The 20456-nt window shown below is 50.2% G+C and overlaps 1 protein-coding gene across 2 annotated transcripts; it reads right to left on the reverse strand.

Moving 5' to 3' along the window:
- Positions 1-11708: 11708 nt before the first annotated feature.
- Positions 11709-20186, reverse strand: CALHM3 (calcium homeostasis modulator 3). Of its 2 annotated transcripts, XM_069567999.1 has the most exons (4): positions 20029-20186; positions 17549-17808; positions 15020-15275; positions 11709-12583 (listed from the first exon to the last, which is right to left on the reverse strand). In XM_069567999.1, the coding sequence occupies exons 2-4, from the start codon at positions 17779-17781 to the stop codon at positions 12092-12094; spliced, it is 981 nt and encodes a 326-aa protein (XP_069424100.1). In that variant the 5' UTR covers positions 17782-17808; positions 20029-20186; the 3' UTR covers positions 11709-12091. The 2 variants fall into 2 exon arrangements, with proteins under 2 accessions (XP_069424100.1, XP_069424099.1); XM_069567998.1 differs by lacking the exon at positions 20029-20186 and having other exon boundaries at positions 17549-17835.
- Positions 20187-20456: the final 270 nt, after the last annotated feature.

The raw sequence follows: 20456 nt of genomic DNA on the forward strand, positions 1-20456 counted from the left end.
TGAAGTCAATAAAGCAGAAATAGATGTTTTTATGGAACTCTCTTGCTTTTTCGATGATCCAGCAGATGCTGGCAATTTGATCTTTGGTTCCTCTGCCTTTTCTAAAACCAAATGGAGATGTAGAAACGACGAATAGCTGGTAACAATTTAGAGGACAGACCAGCCACTAAGTAGTCACCGAACTCCCAGTTCCCTGAAAAATATAGATAAAGGCCTGACCCACATTCCTAAGTTGCTTTAAGAGGAAGCAGACCCCCACCAGATAAAAACTGTTGATCACAGGCACTCAGACCCCAGACCAGCTGAAACCAGAAGATTAGTGACACTTGAAACTTTACCTGGAGGCCAACCGATCTGAGAACCGTGCCCGAGCTAATCACACACCAGGCAGCCCCCACCTCACACAGCCTAAAACTTTGTCCTCTGACCTACAACTTGGAGATGGTCTTAGGATATTTGTTCACCACCTTCCCAGATTGCTGGCCTCCTGAGTAAAGCAGGAGGCCAACTTTTCCTTTTCTACCAACCCTTGTCCCTCAAGTATTGGCCTTCAAGCAGGGAGCAGTCAAACTTGGTACCAGACTCTTCCTCTAATGTAATCACGTGAATGGGCTTTGTGTCTGTGTATCTCCATGTGACCACCAAGGACTGGCGCTGACCAGCACTTCCGCTGGGTGGGCCCTATGCCAGCACTCCACACATGCCACCTCACGGGCTCCTCATACAACGTCCTGGGGGAGCTGCTATCGTCCCCATGTCACAGAGGGCGGCACTCGGGCTCAGGGAGGTCAAGTCATGACTGTAGGTTCAGGGCAGACCTCTTCAATATGTGCTACTGTTACCGAGTCCAAGCTCACTCTGCTCGCTGCCACACAATAGGCCAATAAATCCCAGACGAGATGTTAAGACAAGTGAGTGAATGTTAGTAGCTCAGTTGTGTCCAACCCTTTGCCACCCCATGGACTGTAGCCTGCCAGGCTTTTCTGTCCATGGGATTCTCCAGGCAAGAATACTGGGGTGGGTTACCATTTCCTTCCAGGCTTCTTTGTCCGTGGGATTCTCCAGGCAAGAATACTGAAGTGGGTTGCCATTTCCTTCTCCAGGGGATCTTCCCAACCCAGGGATCTAACCCAGGTCTCCTGCATTGCAGGCAGATTCTTTACCACTGTGCCACGAGGGCTTCAGTGTTCAGACAAGGGAAGGACTTTATTTGATAGCCAGCTGATGGAGTAGACTGCAGGCTAGCACCTCAAAATAATTACCTTGTTGGGGCCTGGATGCCGGGTTCTTTTATGGATCAGAGACGGAGGGGAGGGGAGGAAACAAAGTAAAAAGAATATTTGGTCCTTGCAAATGTCCACTAGAACAGCAAGCCTCAGGTAGGAGGATGTGTTAGTTTCACTTCCTTATGGTCCTTCACAGGTAGGCTGGCTCAGGGTATTTCCCTGAAGCAGGCCATTATGTATGCCTCCAATAACAAAAGCCTTGAGAGTCCCTTGGACCGCAAGGAGATCCAACCAGGCCATCCTAAAGGAAATCAGTCCTGAATATTCACTGGAAGGACTGATGTTGAAGCTGAAATTCCAATACTTTGGCCACGTGATGTGAAGTAGTGACTCATTGGAACAGACCCTGATGCTGGGAAAGATTGAGGGCAGGAGGAGAAGGGGACAACAGAGGATGAGATGGTTGGATGGCATCACTGACTCAATGGACATGAGTTTGAGTAAGCTCCGGGAGTTGGTGATGGACAGGGAGGCCTGGCATGCTGCAGTCCATGGGGTCTCAAAGAGTCGGACACGACTGAGCGACTGAACTGAACTGAACAACAAAAGTGGCAAGATGAGGGTTAAAGTCACAGAAGCAGATCCAGTGTGAATTCAAAATTAACCTTTTCCTGTTTACACTACTTTGGCATACAGGTTATTTTGAACTAATGGCAGTGGAGACCCTGTGGGCTCCAGAGAAACTACTGCCCCTCCCTTAACTAACTTGCAGAACTTAAACTGCGAATTTTTCCCAGAGAAATTTTTTTCCCGATACGTCAGGGCAAATCTCTGGTCACTGTACATCTGCACGTCTTCTTATGAAATCATACCCCTACAGACTTTACAGCAGCTAGTGCTGTGATTAGTCACCCAGTCCGATTCTTTGAGACCCCATGGAGCCTGCCAGGCCCCTCTGTCCAAGGGGATTCTCCAGGCCAAAACACTGGAGTGGGTTGCCGTTTCCTTCTCCAATGCATGAAAGTGAAAAGTGAAAGTGAAGTCGCTCAGTCGTGTCTGACTCTTTGTGACCCCATGGACTGTAGCCTACCAGGCTCCTCCATCCATGGGATTTTCCAGGCAAGAGTACTGGAGTGGGTTGCCATTTCCTTCTCCATCAGAGACTGGAAAACTTTACCTTTAGATCATGCTAAGTACCTATAGTTTTGAGTATTCAGAAGCATGTAACCCAGGTACACCTGAGCAGAACACCAGTGACCTCACAGTTCCCCTGCCTCCAATCACCTTTCCCCATGCCAAGACCACCGGTTTATTCCATAGATATCCCAACCCCCTTGCCTTGGGGGACAGAGATCTGAGGCTCGTTCTCCCATCTCAATTGTCTTCCCTGCGGAAAAAGCTCTTCCTCTGCTGCAGATCTTGTCATCTCAGTGTTTAGTTTGCTGTGTGTTGGGCAAACAGACCTGGTTTTGTAACACTTATTGTCCTGTGCATGACTATCCTGTCCTAGGAAGCCCCCAGGCTCCGACCCCATTCCTTAGCTCAGGATGGTGTTAAGTACTTCATTTTACCTTTCTGTCTCTGAATCTCTCATGTATGTGGGATTTCCATACATATGAAATTATATTTGATTTTCTCCTGTTAATTTGTCTTGTTTCAATTTAATTCTTAAACCAGTCAGAAGAACCAGGAATGTAGAGGACAGGTTTCTTTCTCCCCGACGCCAGCTAAAGGCTACACAACTTGTGGGTGGAAGAGGGGGATTTGAACCCAGGCCAGGTGGGAGTGGGGAGGTGAGGGGAGGGGGGGAAGCATTTTTTATTTTTTTGGCTTTCTTCTCAATGCTAGCATGTCACAAGTAGGATACAGGTGGGGAAGGATATTGCTCCCATCAGCCCTCAAGCTGGGCCTTGGGTAACTGGAGCACTCAGGCTGGTGGCCACTGGAGGACCCTGTTAGAGGATGCCTAGGAGGGGCACCGATGGACAGCAGGTGAGAGAGACCCCGCAAAGGGGGTGCCCACCCTTCTGCATCTACTGCTGCGTCGATGCAGACGGCTGACAAAAGGTCTGAGCGGCGGGCAGAGCCTGGCACACAGCCCCCAGTGCGGAATGTGGGGTGAGGTGACCCAGGAGGCTGGGAGCCCAGCAGAAGTGTGGCTCCAAGAGGCTGTCTGGAATCTCTGTCTTCCATCTGTAGTGGACATGGGTCTCTATTTGTAGCTGATGTACCCTTTTCATGGTACCCAAATTGACTTCAGGTGCCTGCTCTAAACACATATACACTGCAAATCCTAACTTCAGTGTGATTTTAAAATACTTGGAATAAAAACAGCTTGATTAGATTCTAAATCCATTATTCTCATGATCACTAGAATTGTAATTACAGTTATAGAAAGTCAATGAATGTTAGTCTTTACATACCATTCAGGCCATTGTAGATGCTTATGTGGCTGTAAAAATTGGTTTTATCATCTCCTTTGTTGTTGTTTAGTCACTCAGTTGTGTCCAACTCTGTGCGACCCCATGGACTGCAGCACGCCAGGGTTCCCTGTCGTTCAACATCTCCCGGAGCCTGCTCAAACTCACGTCCATTGAGTTGGTGATGCCATCCAACCATTTCGTCTTCTGTCACCCCCTTCTCCACTTGCCTTCAGTCTTTCCCAGCATCAGGGTCTTTTCCAATGTGTCAGCTCTTCGCATCAGGTGGCCAAAGTATTGGAGTTTCAGCTTCAGCATCAGTCCTTCCAATAAATATTCAGGACTGATTTCCTTTAGGGTGAACTGGTTTGATCTTCCAGTCCAAGGGACCCTCAAGAATCTTCTCCAACACCACAGTTCAAAAGCATCAATTCTTTGGCCTTCAGCCTTCTTCATAGTCCAACTCTGACATCCATACATGACTACTGGAAAAACCATAGCTTTCACTAGACGGATGTTTGTGGGCAAAGTCATGTCTCTCCTTTTTAATACGCTGTCTAGGTTGGTCATAGCTTTTCTTCCAAGGAGCAAGTGTCTTTTAATTTCATGTCTGTAGTCACCATCTGCAGTGATTTTGGAGCCCCCAAAATAAAGTCTGTCACTGTTTCTACTGTTTCCCCATCTATTTGCCATAAAGTGACAGGACCAGATGCCATGGTGACTATGGTTAATAATACTGTATTGTATGTTTGAAAGTTGCTGAGAGTAGATCTTAAAAGTTCTAATCATAAAAAAAATTTTTTTTAACCACGCATGGTGATGGATGCTACCTAGACTTATTGTGGGGAACATTTAACAATACACAAATGACTAGTTATGTTTTGCATCTGAAACTAATATAATGTTATCTGTTAATTTTAAGAAAAAACGTTTACAAAATAAAATTTAAAAATTTTGTAAAAAACTGTTGAATGAGAATCGCCTGTGGTCATTTCATGCAAGAAGTCCAATGTTAAAAAGCTGTGTTCACTGAAGAAAGCTCAAATTTCTCATTTTAAGAAGTCTGGGAGATTCCATTTTAATGTTTTGTATCAATTCAATATTTAATATCTTTCCTAATACTTTGTTTTACATCTTCCATCTTATTTTCATAATTATATTAGATCAAGAAGATAGCAATATAATTGCCTTTTTCCCAACAGGCTCTCAAAAGGTATCTCCAAATTCCCTTGGTTTGCCCCACTGTCATGTACCAAACTGACCAATGTCATGACGCACTGGGATTTGAGGAAGATTGGGAACCTCCCACCTGGCTAATCTAGGATCATCTCCTCATCTCAAGCTTTTCAGCAGAATCATATCTGCCAAGTCCCTATTGCAGGTAACACATTCTGGAGATAGGGGACCCTTGGTGGACTTTGGGAGCCCATTACCCTGCCAACTGTGGCAGGGTATGTGGTAGTAACTTAGCAATGCTCTGTGTCTTCACCACTTCTCCCCTGAACTCCTTGAGCATGACTGGGTGTATATGGAAAGCAGGATATCATAGCCTTACTCAAACGTTTCAGTGTGTTGACAGCAAACCCAACCACGGCCGCCACTGGGGTGTGCACCAGCCCCTTCTCCTCCTGCCCTCTGCAGTGCCGTCTGGGCACCCAGCCCAGCGCTGATGAGTTCCCTCCACCTTGAAAGAGTTAAGTGTCATGAAAAGCAGGATGCAAAGGGGGCCTCTGGAGAGCGGATGCTGTACTTTAGGAAAATGCCTCATTTGCATAGGACAGCATGAGTGTGTGTGTAGCGCACAGCGCTCATCCAGCAACTGGTGGGGCACCGGGCCATTAGTCAGATGGGGCTGCCGGGGTGGCTCAAGGACTGTCAGGCTGTTTTATCAGAGGCATGAGGGCTTTAACTGACAAGGACAGAGTGCTATTCTCTTCTGCATCAATCAAACTGTACTGGAGGTTGTACATTGTGACAAAAAATGGTAGCGCCCAGCAAATATTTCATGGCCTTCCGTACAATTCCTGCCCCTGTTTCATGTGGCTTAGGGTCATGTGATTGAGTTCTGGCATAGAAGCCCTTACCTCTTACTATTGTCTCTGCTCTTTTTCATCTTTCTCTCTTTGACCCTAGACACCAGTGCAAACAGGTGCCTCTGATCTCCACCCATTCTTTTGTTTGTTTTTGATGTATAATTGACCAACAACACTAGGTTAGTTCTCGGTATGCAGCATAGAGATTTGATGTTTCTATACATTTCAAAATGGTCACCATGGTAAGTTATCACCATCTGTCATCATACAAAGATATTACACAATTATTGACTATATTTCCCATACTGTACATTTCATACCTGTATACTTCCTCTTCATAACACTGATCTCAGTTAGTAATGTGTTTTGGAGGGTGTGTTGGTTTAATATTCAGAGCTCCCATCGGACCATAAAGGCCCACATCTGTTTTGTTTTCCTGCTACGTTCCTGAGGCTCAGAACAGTGTGCCTGGTGTAAGAGATGCTCAGTTAACAAGTGCTGAATATTTGAATGAATATTCATTTATTTTGCAGTTAAAAGTTTGCACCTCTTAATCTCCCTTCCCTATTTCTCTCCTCCCATAAGTCCTCTCCCCTTAGGCACTATTTCTTTTCTATATCAATGGCTCTCTTTCTGTTTGTGACATGTGTTCATTTGTTTTGTAGATTCTCCACATAAGTGAAATCATACTGTATTTGCCTTTCCTCTGACTTACTTCATTTCGCATAGAACTCTCTAGGCCCATCCATGTTGTTGCAAATGGTGAGATTTCATTATTTTTTATGACTGAGTAATATTCTGTTATATATACATATTTCACATCTTCTTTATCCATTCATCTGTTGATGGGCACTTAGGTTGCTTCCATATCTTAACTCTTGAAAATAATGTTGCATTGAACATAGGGATGTTGGCTCATGGAAATAAGTCTCAAAGATAAGAAATGCATGAAACTGAGTTTTGGTTCTTGTCACTCTAAAATATGAGTGTTTTTTTTTTTCCCAGATAAATACTCAAGAGTGGAATTGCTGGATCATATAGTAGTTCTATTTTTAACTTTTGGAGAAATCTCTCTGCTATTTCCCTAGTGGCTGCACCAACAGTGCACAAGGGTTCCGTTTTCTTTACACCCTCACCAACACTTGTTATTTGTTGTCTTTTTGCTAATAGCCATTCTGACACATGTGAGGTGACATCTTATTGTGGATTTGATGTGCCTTTTCCTGATTATTCATAATGTTGAGCATCTTTTCACGTGCCTGTTGGCCATATATATCTTTTCTTTGGAAAAATGTCTATTCAGGTCCTCTGCCCATTTTTTAAGTCAGGTTGTTTGCTTTTTTGACCTTGAGTTGTGTGAGTTCTTTGTATCATTTGGATAGTAACCCCTTACTGGGATATCATTTGTAAATATCTTCTATTCAGTAGGTTGCCTTTCTTGAGAGAAGATCCTGAACCCTTAGCTTAGTTGAGTCCTGCTGACAAAGGCTTTCATGCCCTCCACCCGACCCATGTACTTCCTCTTTACAGCACTGATCTCAGTTAGTAATGTGTTTTGGAGGGTGTGTTTGTTTAATATCCAGAGCTCCCATCGGACCATAAAGGCCCACATCTGTTTTGTTTTCCTGCTATGTTCCTGGGGCTCAGAACAGTGTGCCTGGTGTAAGAGAGGCTCAGTTAACAAGTGCTGACTATTTGAACGAATACCCAAGTAAGTGAATAAAGGAGAGAAGTGAGCCTTGGACCAAGATGAATTTGTGAGGAGGCAGGAATCTGGACACAATTAGGATATGACAGTCCTCACTGCTCTGGCTCTGTCAGCTTCTGTGAGCAGAGTAAGAAGGGCTGAAGAGCAGGCCCCCCGTTATGTGCTGGCTGGGTGGGCAGGAAAGGCTGGTGTCCATTCAAAGCTCACCACCACGGCGATAGCCACTGGCAGACCAGTGTGACCTCTATTCTGCTACCATCGGCCACCCCAGCCATCTCCTACTGCCCTTCTCTAGAGCCTCAGGGCCACTCTCCTCTTCCCATAGCCTTCTGGCCCTCCCCGATGTGAGAGCTGATCAAGCTTCAAGGAGAACTCATTTCATTCGACCTCAAAGAGTTGGGCAGAGGTGGGCTCTCAGCAGAGAGGTATGGATTCCTTGACTCCCATCATAGTGGTTGAGTCCTGGTGCCCTCCTCCATGTCAATATTCTAAACGAGAGCATGCTCCAGACCTCCCACTAGTCCTTTGTGAGGCTTGGTGGGTGCCCAGGGATTTAGATGATTCCTACAGAAACCCATCCATCTGGTTTGCCAGGACCACCTCCCTGGGGGAGCATTCCCCTGCCGTGGAAGGTTACCAAGAACCCGTGATTTTCGCTCAATCCCCTGCGTTTCCACTGCTGGTTTCCCTGAAGCTCTGGATTCATTGCTCATCCTTCCCTCATCTTTAGGGCCTCCCTGATAGATCAGTTGGTAAAGAATCCACCTGCAATGCAGGAGATCCCGGTTTGATTCTGGGGTTGTGAAGATCCCCTGGAGAAGGAATAGGCTACCCACTCCGGTATTCTTGGTCTTCCCTTGTGGCTCAGCTGGTAAAGAATACACCCGCAATGCAGGAGACCTGAGTTTGATCCCTGGATTGGGAAGATCCCCTGGAGAAGGGAAAGGCTATCCACTCCAGTATTCTGGCCTGGAGAACTGCATGGACTGTATAATCCATGCGGTCACAAAGAGTTGGACACTACTGAGCAACTTTCATTCATTCATTCCCTCATCTTGAAATTCACTCCTCCTTGGCATTCTTTTTTTTAAAAAAGCTTCTTGTTTATTGACTGATTCTGTTCCCCCAAAAAGTACAAATCTCTATGACTCTAATGATTATTTAGATATTACCAAGAATGGACTCTTAGAACCATAGAACGCCAGTGCTGGGAAGGGTCTTAGAGTCCATCTAGTAAAATCTTATGTCATCAAGGCATGGATTGAATGAAATAGTCAAAACTTGATCAGTGTTGGCTCTCAAAACATAATTAAATTTTTTTTTTCATTGGTGGATAATTGCTTTACAATGTTGTGTTGGTTTCTGCCATGCAACCACGTGAATCAGCCATAAGTATACGGATGTCCTAACACTCTTGAACCTCCCTCCCACCCGCCGCTCCACCCCACCCTTCTAGGTTGTCACAGAGCACCAGGTTGCCCCCCTGGCATTCTTACAGAACCTCTGCCTCTGTGATTCCTTATTCTCACTTGCTGCCCCGGCTTTCTCCCCCAAAGCTCTAAAGGTCTCAGTCTTTCCTCTTCTCACTCCGTCTCTCTCTCTCGCTGCTGTATCCATTCCTGCAGCTTCAGGGATCACTGCCAGGTGGAGTATCATTCTGCCTTCTGACTCTGCCCGGAAGCACTTACCTGTAGGATAGACTCAAAGACCTGAGCAAAACCCTCAAGGATGCCACCATCTTCCACTTCTCAGGCAAGAACCGCGGCTGCCCAGACCATATGAGACAGGGGACTAACACAGCCAAAGTCACTCTTACAGTACATTTCTGCCTTGCCCAGCTGGTCACCGTGTCTCCCAGAAGAGAGGCCCTGTGAACAGGGTGTGTGCAGAAGGACTGTCTCCCAGAGTTGAAGGAGACTTGAGCAATGAGCATGAGCACCCATGAGGGCTGATCTCCTGGGAGGGGAGCAGGTGGCAGCCTGCCACCTGGGTCCCTCACCCCCAGATGGAGTGGCATGCACTACACAAGGCTTCTCTCTCTCCCAGGATATGAGTAAATGGTGGTGTGCATGGATGATGGCAAAGAGGTTTGGGGTTTGAAACCATGTCATCTGGGGACTGAATAGGGTAAGGAGGCATTTGAGGGCTATCAAAGGCTGAGGATCCAAGAAGGTGCCACTGGATGTGGGGCTCAGAAAGCATCTCTTGGTGGGATTCATTGGAATAGACTTCTCGGCCTTCTGGGGTCCTTCACTTTGGCCAGGCCAGACCACACACCCTGCACTTGGTTGTTTGTTCTCTGGCTCACGTCTTATCTCCCCTTCAGACTGGAATCTCCACTAAGATAGGACGATGCCTTTCCTGCTCTTTGGTGCTCTACGCATTCCATCAATGTTTGCTGAGTGAATCAGCGAACCAAACGTTGCCGTTTCCCAGTTCTTTGCTTTTGTTCTGTTTCCTCCTTGTAGATGCTCTGCTCTCCCACCCCCATCCCTCTCGACTTGTCAAACCCCCGCCCCCATCCTTTAAGGCCCATTGTAATGACATCCTTCTGATTCTTTCAGCTTGGAGCCACTACTCTTCATGCTGAATCTCTGCAGCACACAGCTTGGCGCTATCATATCACTTTACACCTTTTGCTTTGGGTTGTAATGATTTCTGTACCCATCTCGGTCCCTCTAGTAGAGAGTGAGTTCCTTGCGGGCCAGGCAATATAAATCGTCTGTATATTCTTTCTTCCCTCCTCCCCAGCACAGTGCTCTCTATGCAGTAGGCTCAATAGAAGAAGGCAAGGGCATTGATTGCAGTCAGTGGCCCTTTACTGGTCCAGATACTGCTTCTTTAAAGCCCAAGGTGGGGTCCCTGAGCCTCCTTTCCCTGGGCTGGGCACTTGGCCCTGCTGACTGGATCATGTCCAACGTCTGCCTCCTCCCTCCCCCACCAATCCCTGCTAACACTTTGCCTGAATCTTGCCCTGCCCAGTACCATTTTAGATATTTGCATGGCCTGACCACAGCAAGGTAGCAGGGGAAAGACTGGGCTGCATGGACAGTCTGGTCCTCCCAGGCCCTTTGGCAAGCACCCAGGAGAGCAGAGATTGCCTGATATGGAGGGAGCTGGGCTCCAGGACCCCTGTACTAACCCCCATGCCCTCATTACCAGTAAAGCATAGAGTGAGCCTAGTGCATGTTTGTGGTCACCAGGCACTGTTGTGCTGACAGAGGCAATAACAGGATGTGTGTGTGGGGGGGTGGGGGTGATGAGTCATCAGGGAAGGGCAGAGACCCAGAGGAGCTCACAGAATAGATCTTCCCCAGCCCTTGCTGTTTGGGCTGCCAGAGACTGAGAGGCAGTTCTTCCAGGAAGATTTAACCCTGGTATTTCGAGGGTCTTCATCCCCGAGTCAGACCCTACACCCACACTTGGTCCAGAGGTTTTTAAACACTGGATTTTGCAGAATCACCTGGGGTGTTTGTTCAATGGAGATGTCTAGGGCTGCCTGGACATCCCTGACTTGCAGATCTGGTCCATTCCTCGTATCCCTAGGGAAATTCTTACCATGGTGCCAGCTTCTTGCTGAGGGCAGTGGGTAGATGCCCCTGGGATACCTCGCATAGGAAGCAGCCTTAGAAAGCAAGGTCAAGCTCAGGGGTCAGGCTGCAGGTGGTGAGGAGGGTGGTGAGTGGAGAGGTGACGGAGGAAGTGCTTGCTGGCTGGAGGTGAGCAGAAGGCTGGGCTGACAAAGGAGCTGCACCTGAAGGGCTGCTTGGCCTTGGTTGGTTAGAATAGAATTGGTGGAACTTGAGAAGATGGGAGCTGGAAGGGTCAGCACCCCCTTGACATTCAGGAACAGAAAAATCCCCCTGCAAAGATATAAAGCTATTCATCTGCAGTAGTCAGCAAGAGACACTAATTTGTACTTTTGAGAAGAATTCTCAAGCAGAGTTTGATGAGTTCACTCAGAGAACCTTGTTGGAGGCTGCAGGAAACCCAGCCACGGCCCTGAAAACACACACACACACACAGTCTAGAACATGCAGGCGTGCATGCACACACACACACACACACACACACACACACAGAGTCTAGAGGACTAATGTAGTGGTTCAGAGCAGACTCTAGAGCTGATGTCCTGAGATCAAATTTCAGCTCTTATATGGGTGACCTCAGCCACCTTAACCTTTAATGCCTCACTTTTCTTCTCTAAAAAATGGGGCTAGTCATCATCCTACCTCGTCAGATTATCATTAAGATTAAATGAGTTATATATGGAGAGAAGTCAGAGCAGTGTCTGGTACATAGTAAGCATCATACAAGCAGGTGCTGTTGTCATTATTATTATTTTAGATTTAGAATATGGACATCTAGGACCCAGCACCCAGGACAGATCTGTTTAGACTCTTACTCTACTTGGAGTTTGGTCCACTGACCAGAAGCATGAGAGGCTCCTTAGCAGTGCAGTCTCGGCCCTGGTCCTAGATGGACTGAATCAGAATCTGCATTTGACAAGAGTCCAGGTGAACAGGTGAGCACAGTGAAGTTTGTGAGCCACAGCTTTAGAGCGCACAAGAGGCCACGCCCAGAAACTCGGCCAGGCGCTGGGCTGTTTTGGGGAAGGAGGCTGCCAAGGGTTAAGCCGCCCGGCCATGGGGCCCCCACTCCTTGTCAGCGTGGGCATTTTACGTGAGGACGTGGTCTGGGTCCTTACACGTCGGTGTGTGGGGACGCCCTGGTGCCCGGGACCACTGTGGGGGCGCGATGGCTGAGGCCGCACCCCCAGAGCCCAGAGGATGCTGTGAGGTCAAGTGGTGGTTTGCTGGAGTACCAGGCGCTTAGGAGGCGGTCCACCTGCTCCTGACTGGAGACTGCGCGCAGGTGGGCCTTCCCGCTTCCGCCGTCCAGGCCGTCTGGGGGCTCGGGCCTCTCAGGGGTCTCCGGACCCCTACCCGCAGAGTCCCGGCGCAGCCCCCGCGCCCGCATCTCGCTCTGCATGCTGGCGAAGAAGTGCAGCACGCAGCGGTGCGCAAAGTCCCGCGCGTGCTCACAGCACGTCTCGTCGAAGAGCTTCTGCTCCAGGTCCACGTAGTTGCTCCAGTATCGGCGCTGCAGGAAGATGGTCTGGTCGAAGCAGGGCCTCAAGCAGCGCGCCAGGAAGACCAGGACGATCAGCAGCAAGGTGAGACTCCAGCCAATGGCCTAGAGGGCGGGGAGCGCTAAGGTAAGCATTCAGGCACACAGATATTGTACAGCGTGGCAAGGGTGTTCCCTTCACTCATCCCTTCCATCCATTTTCAGATCTATCCGCCTTCCAATTCAGTCATCCGTTCTACCAACTACCTCCATCCATCCTCTCTCCCCTTCATTCATTTCTCCTTCCATCCATTTTCTATCCATCTCTCACCCATCCCGTCAACCATCCTCTTATCTGACTATATATCTATTGTCTTCCTATCAAGCTACCCTCTCAACCATGCGCCTATCTGTCCCTATCCCCCTATCCAACCATCTATCCTCCCATCCATTCAGGTTTCCATACTCTCATCTTTGCTTCCATTTATCTCTATCCAGTCATCAATCCACTTGTTATTTATTCCCCCCTGCCTTCCTCCCGAACAAACACACCCTACTCCTTTAGTTTCCTCCCATGTATTTATTTATCTTCCCACAGTTTCCACCCGTGGAAGCATAAAGCTGCTTTCCTTTGTCCTGACATTTCTCTACAAAGGTATTGTTCATAGCTGAAGACGCTATATAAGCCACAGTTCTAAGCCACCGCTTAGAGTGACTCTGCTGTAGGTTCCCCCTGCCTGATGAGCACTGCACACAATAATAAACCGTTTATTTTCCTCCTGTTAATCTCTTTTTGTTACAGTCTCAGCTGAAAACCTACATTGGGTGGAGGTAGTTTTGCCTTCCTTGCACTCCCATCCATTCATCTGTGCATCCACCCATCATCCTTCCATCTTTTTATCTGGTTCTTCCTCCATGCTTATATATGTGCATCCATCCCATCTATGCATCCATCCATCCTTTATTCTTGGGGAGACAGAGGGCTCAGTCTTTGCTCTCATAGAGCGAACACTTTAGTGGAAGTTACAATGACATAGGTGGTGACTGGCTAAGTGCCATGTTGAGGGATGTATCTTGGGTCATGGAAATTCAGAGAGGGGACACCTGACCTGAATTTGAGGCCTCAGAGAGCAGTAAAGTTGAGGCTGAGACCTAAAGGCTGATGATAGTTTACAAGATGTAAACAGGAAACAGTGTTCCAGGCCAAGAGTAAAGAGAAGCTGGAAGTAATTCTCCCCAACCTGGCCAGCTCCTGGCCCTCCTCTCTGCCCAGCCAAAGGTATTGAGACATCGCCTAGGACTAGAGCAACTTTATAGACCTGGAGCAGAGAAATCATCCTCTAAACCACAAGACTTATTTGAATCCTTATCATTTGTAGATGTGATTGACAAAGCTCTCTGCCTGGCCTCTCACAAGGCCCTCCCCTCGCCCCTCTCTAAGTTTAAAATGCTTGCGTGAGTATTTTACTTGGGGGAGCATTTAATGTGACTGAATATTTACAGCTGAGACAGGACTCAAACCCTGGTCTGAGGATTCTACAGTCTTTCCGGTGATAGTGAACTAGTCTACAGTGTTTACGTCCACAGGGACATCAAGGCGAGTAGACCGAACCTCCACTTATTTTGCAGGAGAACCCAAGGCCCAGAGGGAAATGGGCTCACGGCCGAGGTCACAGTCTGAAGCAGAATCAAGTGTGTCCCAAGCATTTCTCTTTGCCACTCCATGGGCCTGCATTTGTCATGAGCCTGTTCCGACACCCCGAAGAGCTAGGGTATATCTCCAGTGATGCTCTGCACGTGGTGGGAGCGTGTAAACACTTTTGGGGAGACACAGCCCAAGTAGGGCTCTGGCAGTGGTGAGGGTGGGATCTGGAGCTTGGGCTGGGGTTTGTTCCCAGGATAATGGATTCTGTGCTCCGTGGGGAGCCAAGCATCTGGGCAGGACCTGCATAGTAGGGGAGGGTTTGGAGGAATGGCATTTTAGATTCCTGCCCAGCCTCTTACAAACTGTGTGCCTTTGGCCTTGTGAACTAAACTCTCAGAGCCTCAGTTTCCTCATCTGCAAAGTGGGACAATCGTGATTGCATCTATCTCATAGGGCAGTTTTGAGAATTAAATGAAGTAATGCATGTGAAATGCTTAACACAGTGCCTGACACATAAGTGCCTCATAAACGGTAATTAGTGTTATTTCTGAGGGGTGGGCAGAATACGTGTATGGGGTGGGGGCAGGGTGGTGCAGTATATCTGCAGCGTTTTCCTGCCATCCAACCTGGAGATGAGCCTAGCTGATTCCAGAAGGGTATGGACACCTGGTCTCCGCCCTCAGGTGAGTCAGTGTTGATGGCAAAGTGCCCACTTCCTAAGGCCTGACACTGTCCTGTGTGTGGGTCATGTTTCTGATCACCCCCCACCCCAAGGGACCACATGCTCTGCGGTTGTGTCTCTAGCATTGGGAGGGGGGGCCTCAGGAAACCATGTATACCTCCTCACCCCGTGCCCCTCCGAACCAGTGCAGGACATTTCCCAGGGCAGGGAGAAGACACCCCCCGCCCCAAATTACCTGTGACAGGCACCTCAGGTAACGAGACACAGCCTTCCGAGCGGGGCTGTTCCTGACCAGCTCATCCTCCTTGCAGGGCACCTTGGCCAAAAAGAGCTGCACCTGACTGGGGGTCATGTTGGCAAAGTCTAGAAACTTCTCAGGGTCCACGGAGCTGCTGAAGGCGCACACGAAGCACTTCCCATCGAGGAGGGCCAGTAGGATCCAGACAAGGGGGGCGGCCAGCGCTCTCTGCAGTACAGAGGAGCACATGTACCTGGGAACAGAGGAAGGGAGCAGGAACACAGGGCAGCTGGAATTCAGCTACAACAGGAAGGCTACAGGGGGGATGTGAGGATGAACTTCCCAGGATGGTGCGTGGTTACCCCAAAGGGAGGGTTGCAGCTCCCCCTGCAGAGGCCCGAGCAGCAGAGGGTGGGGGAGAAGCAGAGCTGGGGTCCTGGGAGCCCTGGGACTGGAACACTGGGGAGCTGGTATTCGTCCTGCCCGAGCCTTTGTAGCAGACTCTGCTAGTGCTCTGCTCAGGCCAGAAGCATCTAGAGCTTTGGTGGGTAGTTTCTATTCACGTGGAGGGCCTGAAGACCTCTGACTTTAACCCCCTGCATGGCTCTGTCTGGGGCTCCAGAGGAGTCCCTGCTCCCAGTGGGGGGTGGCCTGGAGGGTTCATGTACCCAAATCGACCTCAATCCCAGAGGGCAGGGCCTGATAGTTTAATGCCCCAGCATCCGGAACCCTCAGTGGGACGATTTTGAGGTGGGTTCTACCCACTCCCTTAGGCTCCTCGAAGGACTGAGCCCCAGTTGTCTCCTTATTATCACTTCTTCCCAGAACCTGCTTTTTGGGGACCCTAAGCTAAGAGGGTCCTGTGGAATAACCTGCCCAGAGACAGCACTTTCACACCTCCCTGCAGTGTCCAGGGAGCCTCTGATTGTCCCCAGGTGCCTCTTTTGACCTACTATGTCTAGTGGCCTGAATTGGGTGTTGGTCACAGGACAGGAGCCCAGTGGAGCTGGAACCACGAGACCCCAGAGGAAAAGCCTCCCTGCGTGGCTGAATCACAGGGAGCCGGGAGCCCCTGGGAACATCAAAGAGAGGCCACTTGTGCACAGAACGCAGGTGTTTTTAACTTGCGCATGTGCTCAGTAGCTCAGTTGTGTCTGACTCTTTGTGACCCCATGGACTGTACCCCACCAGGCTCCTCTGTCCATGGGATTCTCCAGGCAAGAATCCCGGAGTGGGTTGCCATGCCCTCCTCCAGGGGATCTTCCCCACCCAGGAATTGAACCTGGGTCTCTTATGTCTCCTGTATTGGCAGGCGGGTTGTATACAAAACATAGGATGGTGTGCGCCGGCTGTGTGTATGTGTGTGTGTGTACATGGCCTACCTGGTGGAGAATTATAAATATGTTGTAGGCAGGGGTGGCTCCAGCATTTTCTATGGGGGCAAGGTAGTTAGAAGGTGGAACCAAAGACTTGTTATGAAGTTACATAACATGCCCTTGAGAACACCCCAATTGTCTATATCAATAGGGGAGAGGAGAAGATCACAAGTGAACTAAAACCCACCAAGGCCCTCCTACCACTGCCTGTGGATCCAGAGCACTTAGGTATTTTGTCTAAAACACTCAGGGCAGCGGTTCTGGGTTTGATTTGAATCTGAGCCTCTTCCTTGCTGTGGGAGCTCAGCCAAGTGACTTAAACTCTCTGTGCCTTAGGTCTCCCATCCTTAAAAATGGATCCAAGACAGGAAGAGACCCAGGGCCGAGGTAAGAATTCAGAGGCTGTGCACACACAGTACTTGGCACAAAGCTTGGCTCGCTGTTGGCCAGGGAGTATTATAAATTGCTAAAGTCCGTCAGCTTTTCTTCTCTCTCTCTCTCTTTCTCAGCTGTGTCACATGACTTGCAGGATCTGAGTTCCCTGAGCAGGAATTGAACCCAGGCCACAGCAGTGAAAGGGTGAAAGTGCCAAGTCCTAACCACTGGACTTCCAGGGAATTCCCCTCAGCTTTTCTTGATACAGGGCACTGACCAGGGTCTAAGGACACAGTGATAGCAGATGAGGTCTTTTCTCTGGGAGCTTGCAGGAGATGGGATGCAGCCTTCAAGCCAACTATGCCCCTCATATGTGCAATACAGTATGCACATCATGGGATGGTCCTTCATGCATGTGGGGAGTTATAATCCATGGCCAGCAGGACAGACGTGACTTGGATAATTCTTAGGAGTCCTGTCATTCACGCATCTTTATCATTGGGCATGGAAAGGTGACAGACAACAGGATCAGAAATATCTGTTTCCAGAGTGGAGACTGGCAAATCTGTCTCTGTGAACTGATGGTGCCTTGGTATCATTTTCTGGGGGAGAGCAGGGGGAACATATGAAAGTAGGGTGCCTGTGGGGGTTCCTGGGGGAGCCCTGACCATACCCATGGGGGTCACTGGGGTTTGGGGAGCCCCTGGCAGTGCTTATGCAGTTGGGGGAACCCCTAACAACGCCCACGGGGAGCTGGAGGGGGGTGGGACTGCACCTGATGATGCCCGGGTCCTTCCTCCGGTGCCCGGCAGGCCGGCGCCACTCCTCCAGCATCACCACGGACTGCCGGTTGGCCAGGAGGCCGCAGAGGAACAAGGTGATCGGGGGCGTGAACAGCAGGCCCAGTCCGTAGAGGGTGTTGTAGCACGCCAGGCAGGGGCAGTTGAAGTCGAACGAGGAGTACAGCTTGACGGTAACCATGGCCAGCAGCAGGCAGATGCCGTTCATCACCGACTCAGAGCTGGACTGGAAGTGCTGGAAGAGGGTGCGGAATTTATCCATGGCCGCGGCCTGGGTGGGGGGCAGCAGCGGGTGGGGGGCAGGGAGGCTTCAGCTGCCTTCCTGGTCAATGCCAGCCACAGTGGGGGCAAGCCAGGGGCTGCAAGAGGTTCTTCCTTCTCTTCCAAGGGCCTGAGGGGGCCAGGAGGAGACGGCGTCCTGCCAAGGGTGTGAGGCAGAGGCAGGCTTTCTCCACAGGCTCCCCTGCCCGGCCCAATGGTCCCCCACTGCTCCCCTCCTCTCTGGGAGGTGAGTCATTGCTGTATAACCAGCCAGCCCACAGCACCTCTAGGCAAATGGGCCCCACCCTGTCCCCCCCCATCCCTCCCCAGCCGATTCCTTCCTTTCTTCAGGGTTTGGATACTGATGCTGGACAGCTGGTGGGGCTGCCCGTGGGGGACAGGCAAATTCTGGGTGTGGTTAAAGCCGTGGCACTGATGGAGCCAGTTTCATTATCTGGCTTTTGGTAAAGAACATGACTTAGCTCCGCTGAGCCCAGGGAGTTTTCACATCGGTTTTTGTGCTGGGAGGAGCCAGGAGGGGTGCCTTACTCTGACTGAAGCCATCCTGCAAGAGAAATCTCTAGAAGAAGATTTAAACTGTTTCAGTGTTTGCCCGGGTTGGGGAAGGGGAGGCCTTCTAGATGGAGGGTACTGCCTGGTCAAGGGCATGGAGGTGAGAAGCAGCCAGTTTGGGGCTGCTTGACTGTAGTGTCAGATGAGGGGTGTTGGGAGACGGGGTCGGGGCTCAGCGAGTGCCTGCGACCCTTTCCTCCACTTTATTCTGCTGCCCTTCAGGTCTGGCCACTGGCTAGCCCAGGTCTCCCTAAAGCACAGGTCCTACTACATCACTCCTCTGCTCAAGTGTGGCCGGGCCCCCTCAGCCTCCTTGTTGTGACATTCAAGGCCCTCCTGACAGAACCCAGAAGTGTCTTCTCACCTCCACACGTTTGCAGATGCCTCTTCCCCTAGAGAACCCATGCCGCTTCCTCCCACCTACTCTGCAAGAGGCAGCTCAGATGAGGCCTTTCAGCAAGCTGCCCCTGGCGACCTCAGCTCTCGGGAGCCTCTCCTCCCATTTGGCCCTTGGAAAGGCCGCTCCTGCCTGCTACTCCTGCCTCCCAGGTGTAGGGTGGGTCTCCCAGCTAGGATAGGACCTGCACTCACACCTGCCTGTCCCTGCAGCCTCCAGCAGGGTGCCAAGCACACCGCAAGGGCGGCAGAGGTTTGTTCTCTGTGATGTTGACACTCATTCCCCCTGCTTCCATCTCTAGCTTTGTCCTCTCCACCCAGGCCTTGACCTGCACCTGCCCCTCTGTCTGCTCCTAGGAAGCAAATGGAACGAAGGTGCAGCTCTTAGCTCTCTCTGTCTCTCTCCCTCTCATTCTGTTGTCCCTCCATCTGACGCTGCCTTTCTCTGTGTTGTGACTCTCAGTGTCCCTCAGCGTGTGTGTCTGAGTCTTTCCGAGTGTCTTTCTGTCTCTGCCCCGTCCTGCAGTCTCTTCCTATCTATCTTTCCCTCCTCCTCACCTGCAGCCCACCCCACAACACCCTGTCTTCCTGGCCCCCGGTCCTGACCCTTACTGGCCCCTAGTCCTGATCCAGGCAGCCTGACTTATGGAGGGGAGTGGAGACAGCCACAGGAACTGCTTCTGGTCACAGATCCATGGGCGTGGCCTGAGCCTGGGCTGGGCGTGGGTGAAGCCCAGGCTCTTCCTCAGTCTTCTCCCCTCTGGCTGCCCCTGAGCCAAGGAAAACCTCAGCGGCTGGGGTGCCCTTGACTCCACTGACGCCTGCTCCATCCAGCCTGGACCAGTGGGCATCTGGGACCCCAGTGATGTCATCAGCACTTTCCTCACACAATCACTCCCATGAGCCCTCCCGTGAGCCCTCTGGAGCATGGGAGGCAAGTATCTTTCTGAGTCCTTCTGGGCCCAGGGGCACAGCAACACCCTCCAGCCTCCACAGAGCCCGTGGGCACTGTAGCAGCTGCACCGACCGCCCTTCTTCCTGTAATCTCAAACAACTTTTAGAAAATGGAATTATCTCCATCTTTTTTTTTTTTCTGATTAAACACACCATTATGAAAAAGTTAAAAATAGAGAATATGAAAGCGTCCCCAAGACTGCCGCCCCTGGAGCCTCCCTGTCACAGTATCAGTCTGTGTTGCCCAACACGGGCATGCTGGTTGGCCTACCCGGCCTTCCTCTGGAGACTCCAAGGACCACTGAATGAAGCTCTTGGCCTGCTACTTGCCCGCCGGCTCTCCTGGGAGCCCCAGGGCTGCTGGGAGAGGGGACTTCCATCTGAGGCGGGTCTCTCCCTTCTCTTAACCCTCATGATACAGGAGGACTCACTGTATCTTGGTTTCAGTTCCTCTGAAAAATGAGAGCTGGGAAAGTTTGAGTTTGAGGCACCCTTGGGACCTGCCAAATGAATGCTGTGTAGATCGCTTAGCCTGTAGTTTAAGTCAGACCGTCCGCAATATGTCCTGCAAACTTGCTAAGGTATCTGTGCAGTCTCTATGTCTGATGAGGTAGTAACAGACAGAGGCCTGGGTCCCATTCTTTGTTTGCAGTTTATCCAGAGATGTGCTGCCAGGACCTGTGTGAGGGAAGGGTGTGG

Source organism: Ovis canadensis, chromosome 22 (assembly GCF_042477335.2).
Source record: "Ovis canadensis isolate MfBH-ARS-UI-01 breed Bighorn chromosome 22, ARS-UI_OviCan_v2, whole genome shotgun sequence".
NCBI classification, from domain to species: Eukaryota; Metazoa; Chordata; class Mammalia; order Artiodactyla; family Bovidae; genus Ovis; species Ovis canadensis.

What these genes read in the sequence shown, in the direction of transcription:
- CALHM3 (XM_069567998.1), bottom strand. Translation starts at nt 17,835, where the DNA reads ATGGATAAATTCCGCACCCTCTTCCAGCACTTCCAGTCCAGCTCTGAG. An exon ending in AAGGACCCGGGCATCATCAG is followed by an intron (nt 15,276 to 17,548) that starts GTGCAGTCCCAC and finishes CTCTGTTCCCAG; the next exon opens with GTACATGTGCTCCTCTGTAC. An exon ending in ACCTGAGGTGCCTGTCACAG is followed by an intron (nt 12,584 to 15,019) that starts GTAATTTGGGGC and finishes CCCGCCCTCTAG; the next exon opens with GCCATTGGCTGGAGTCTCAC.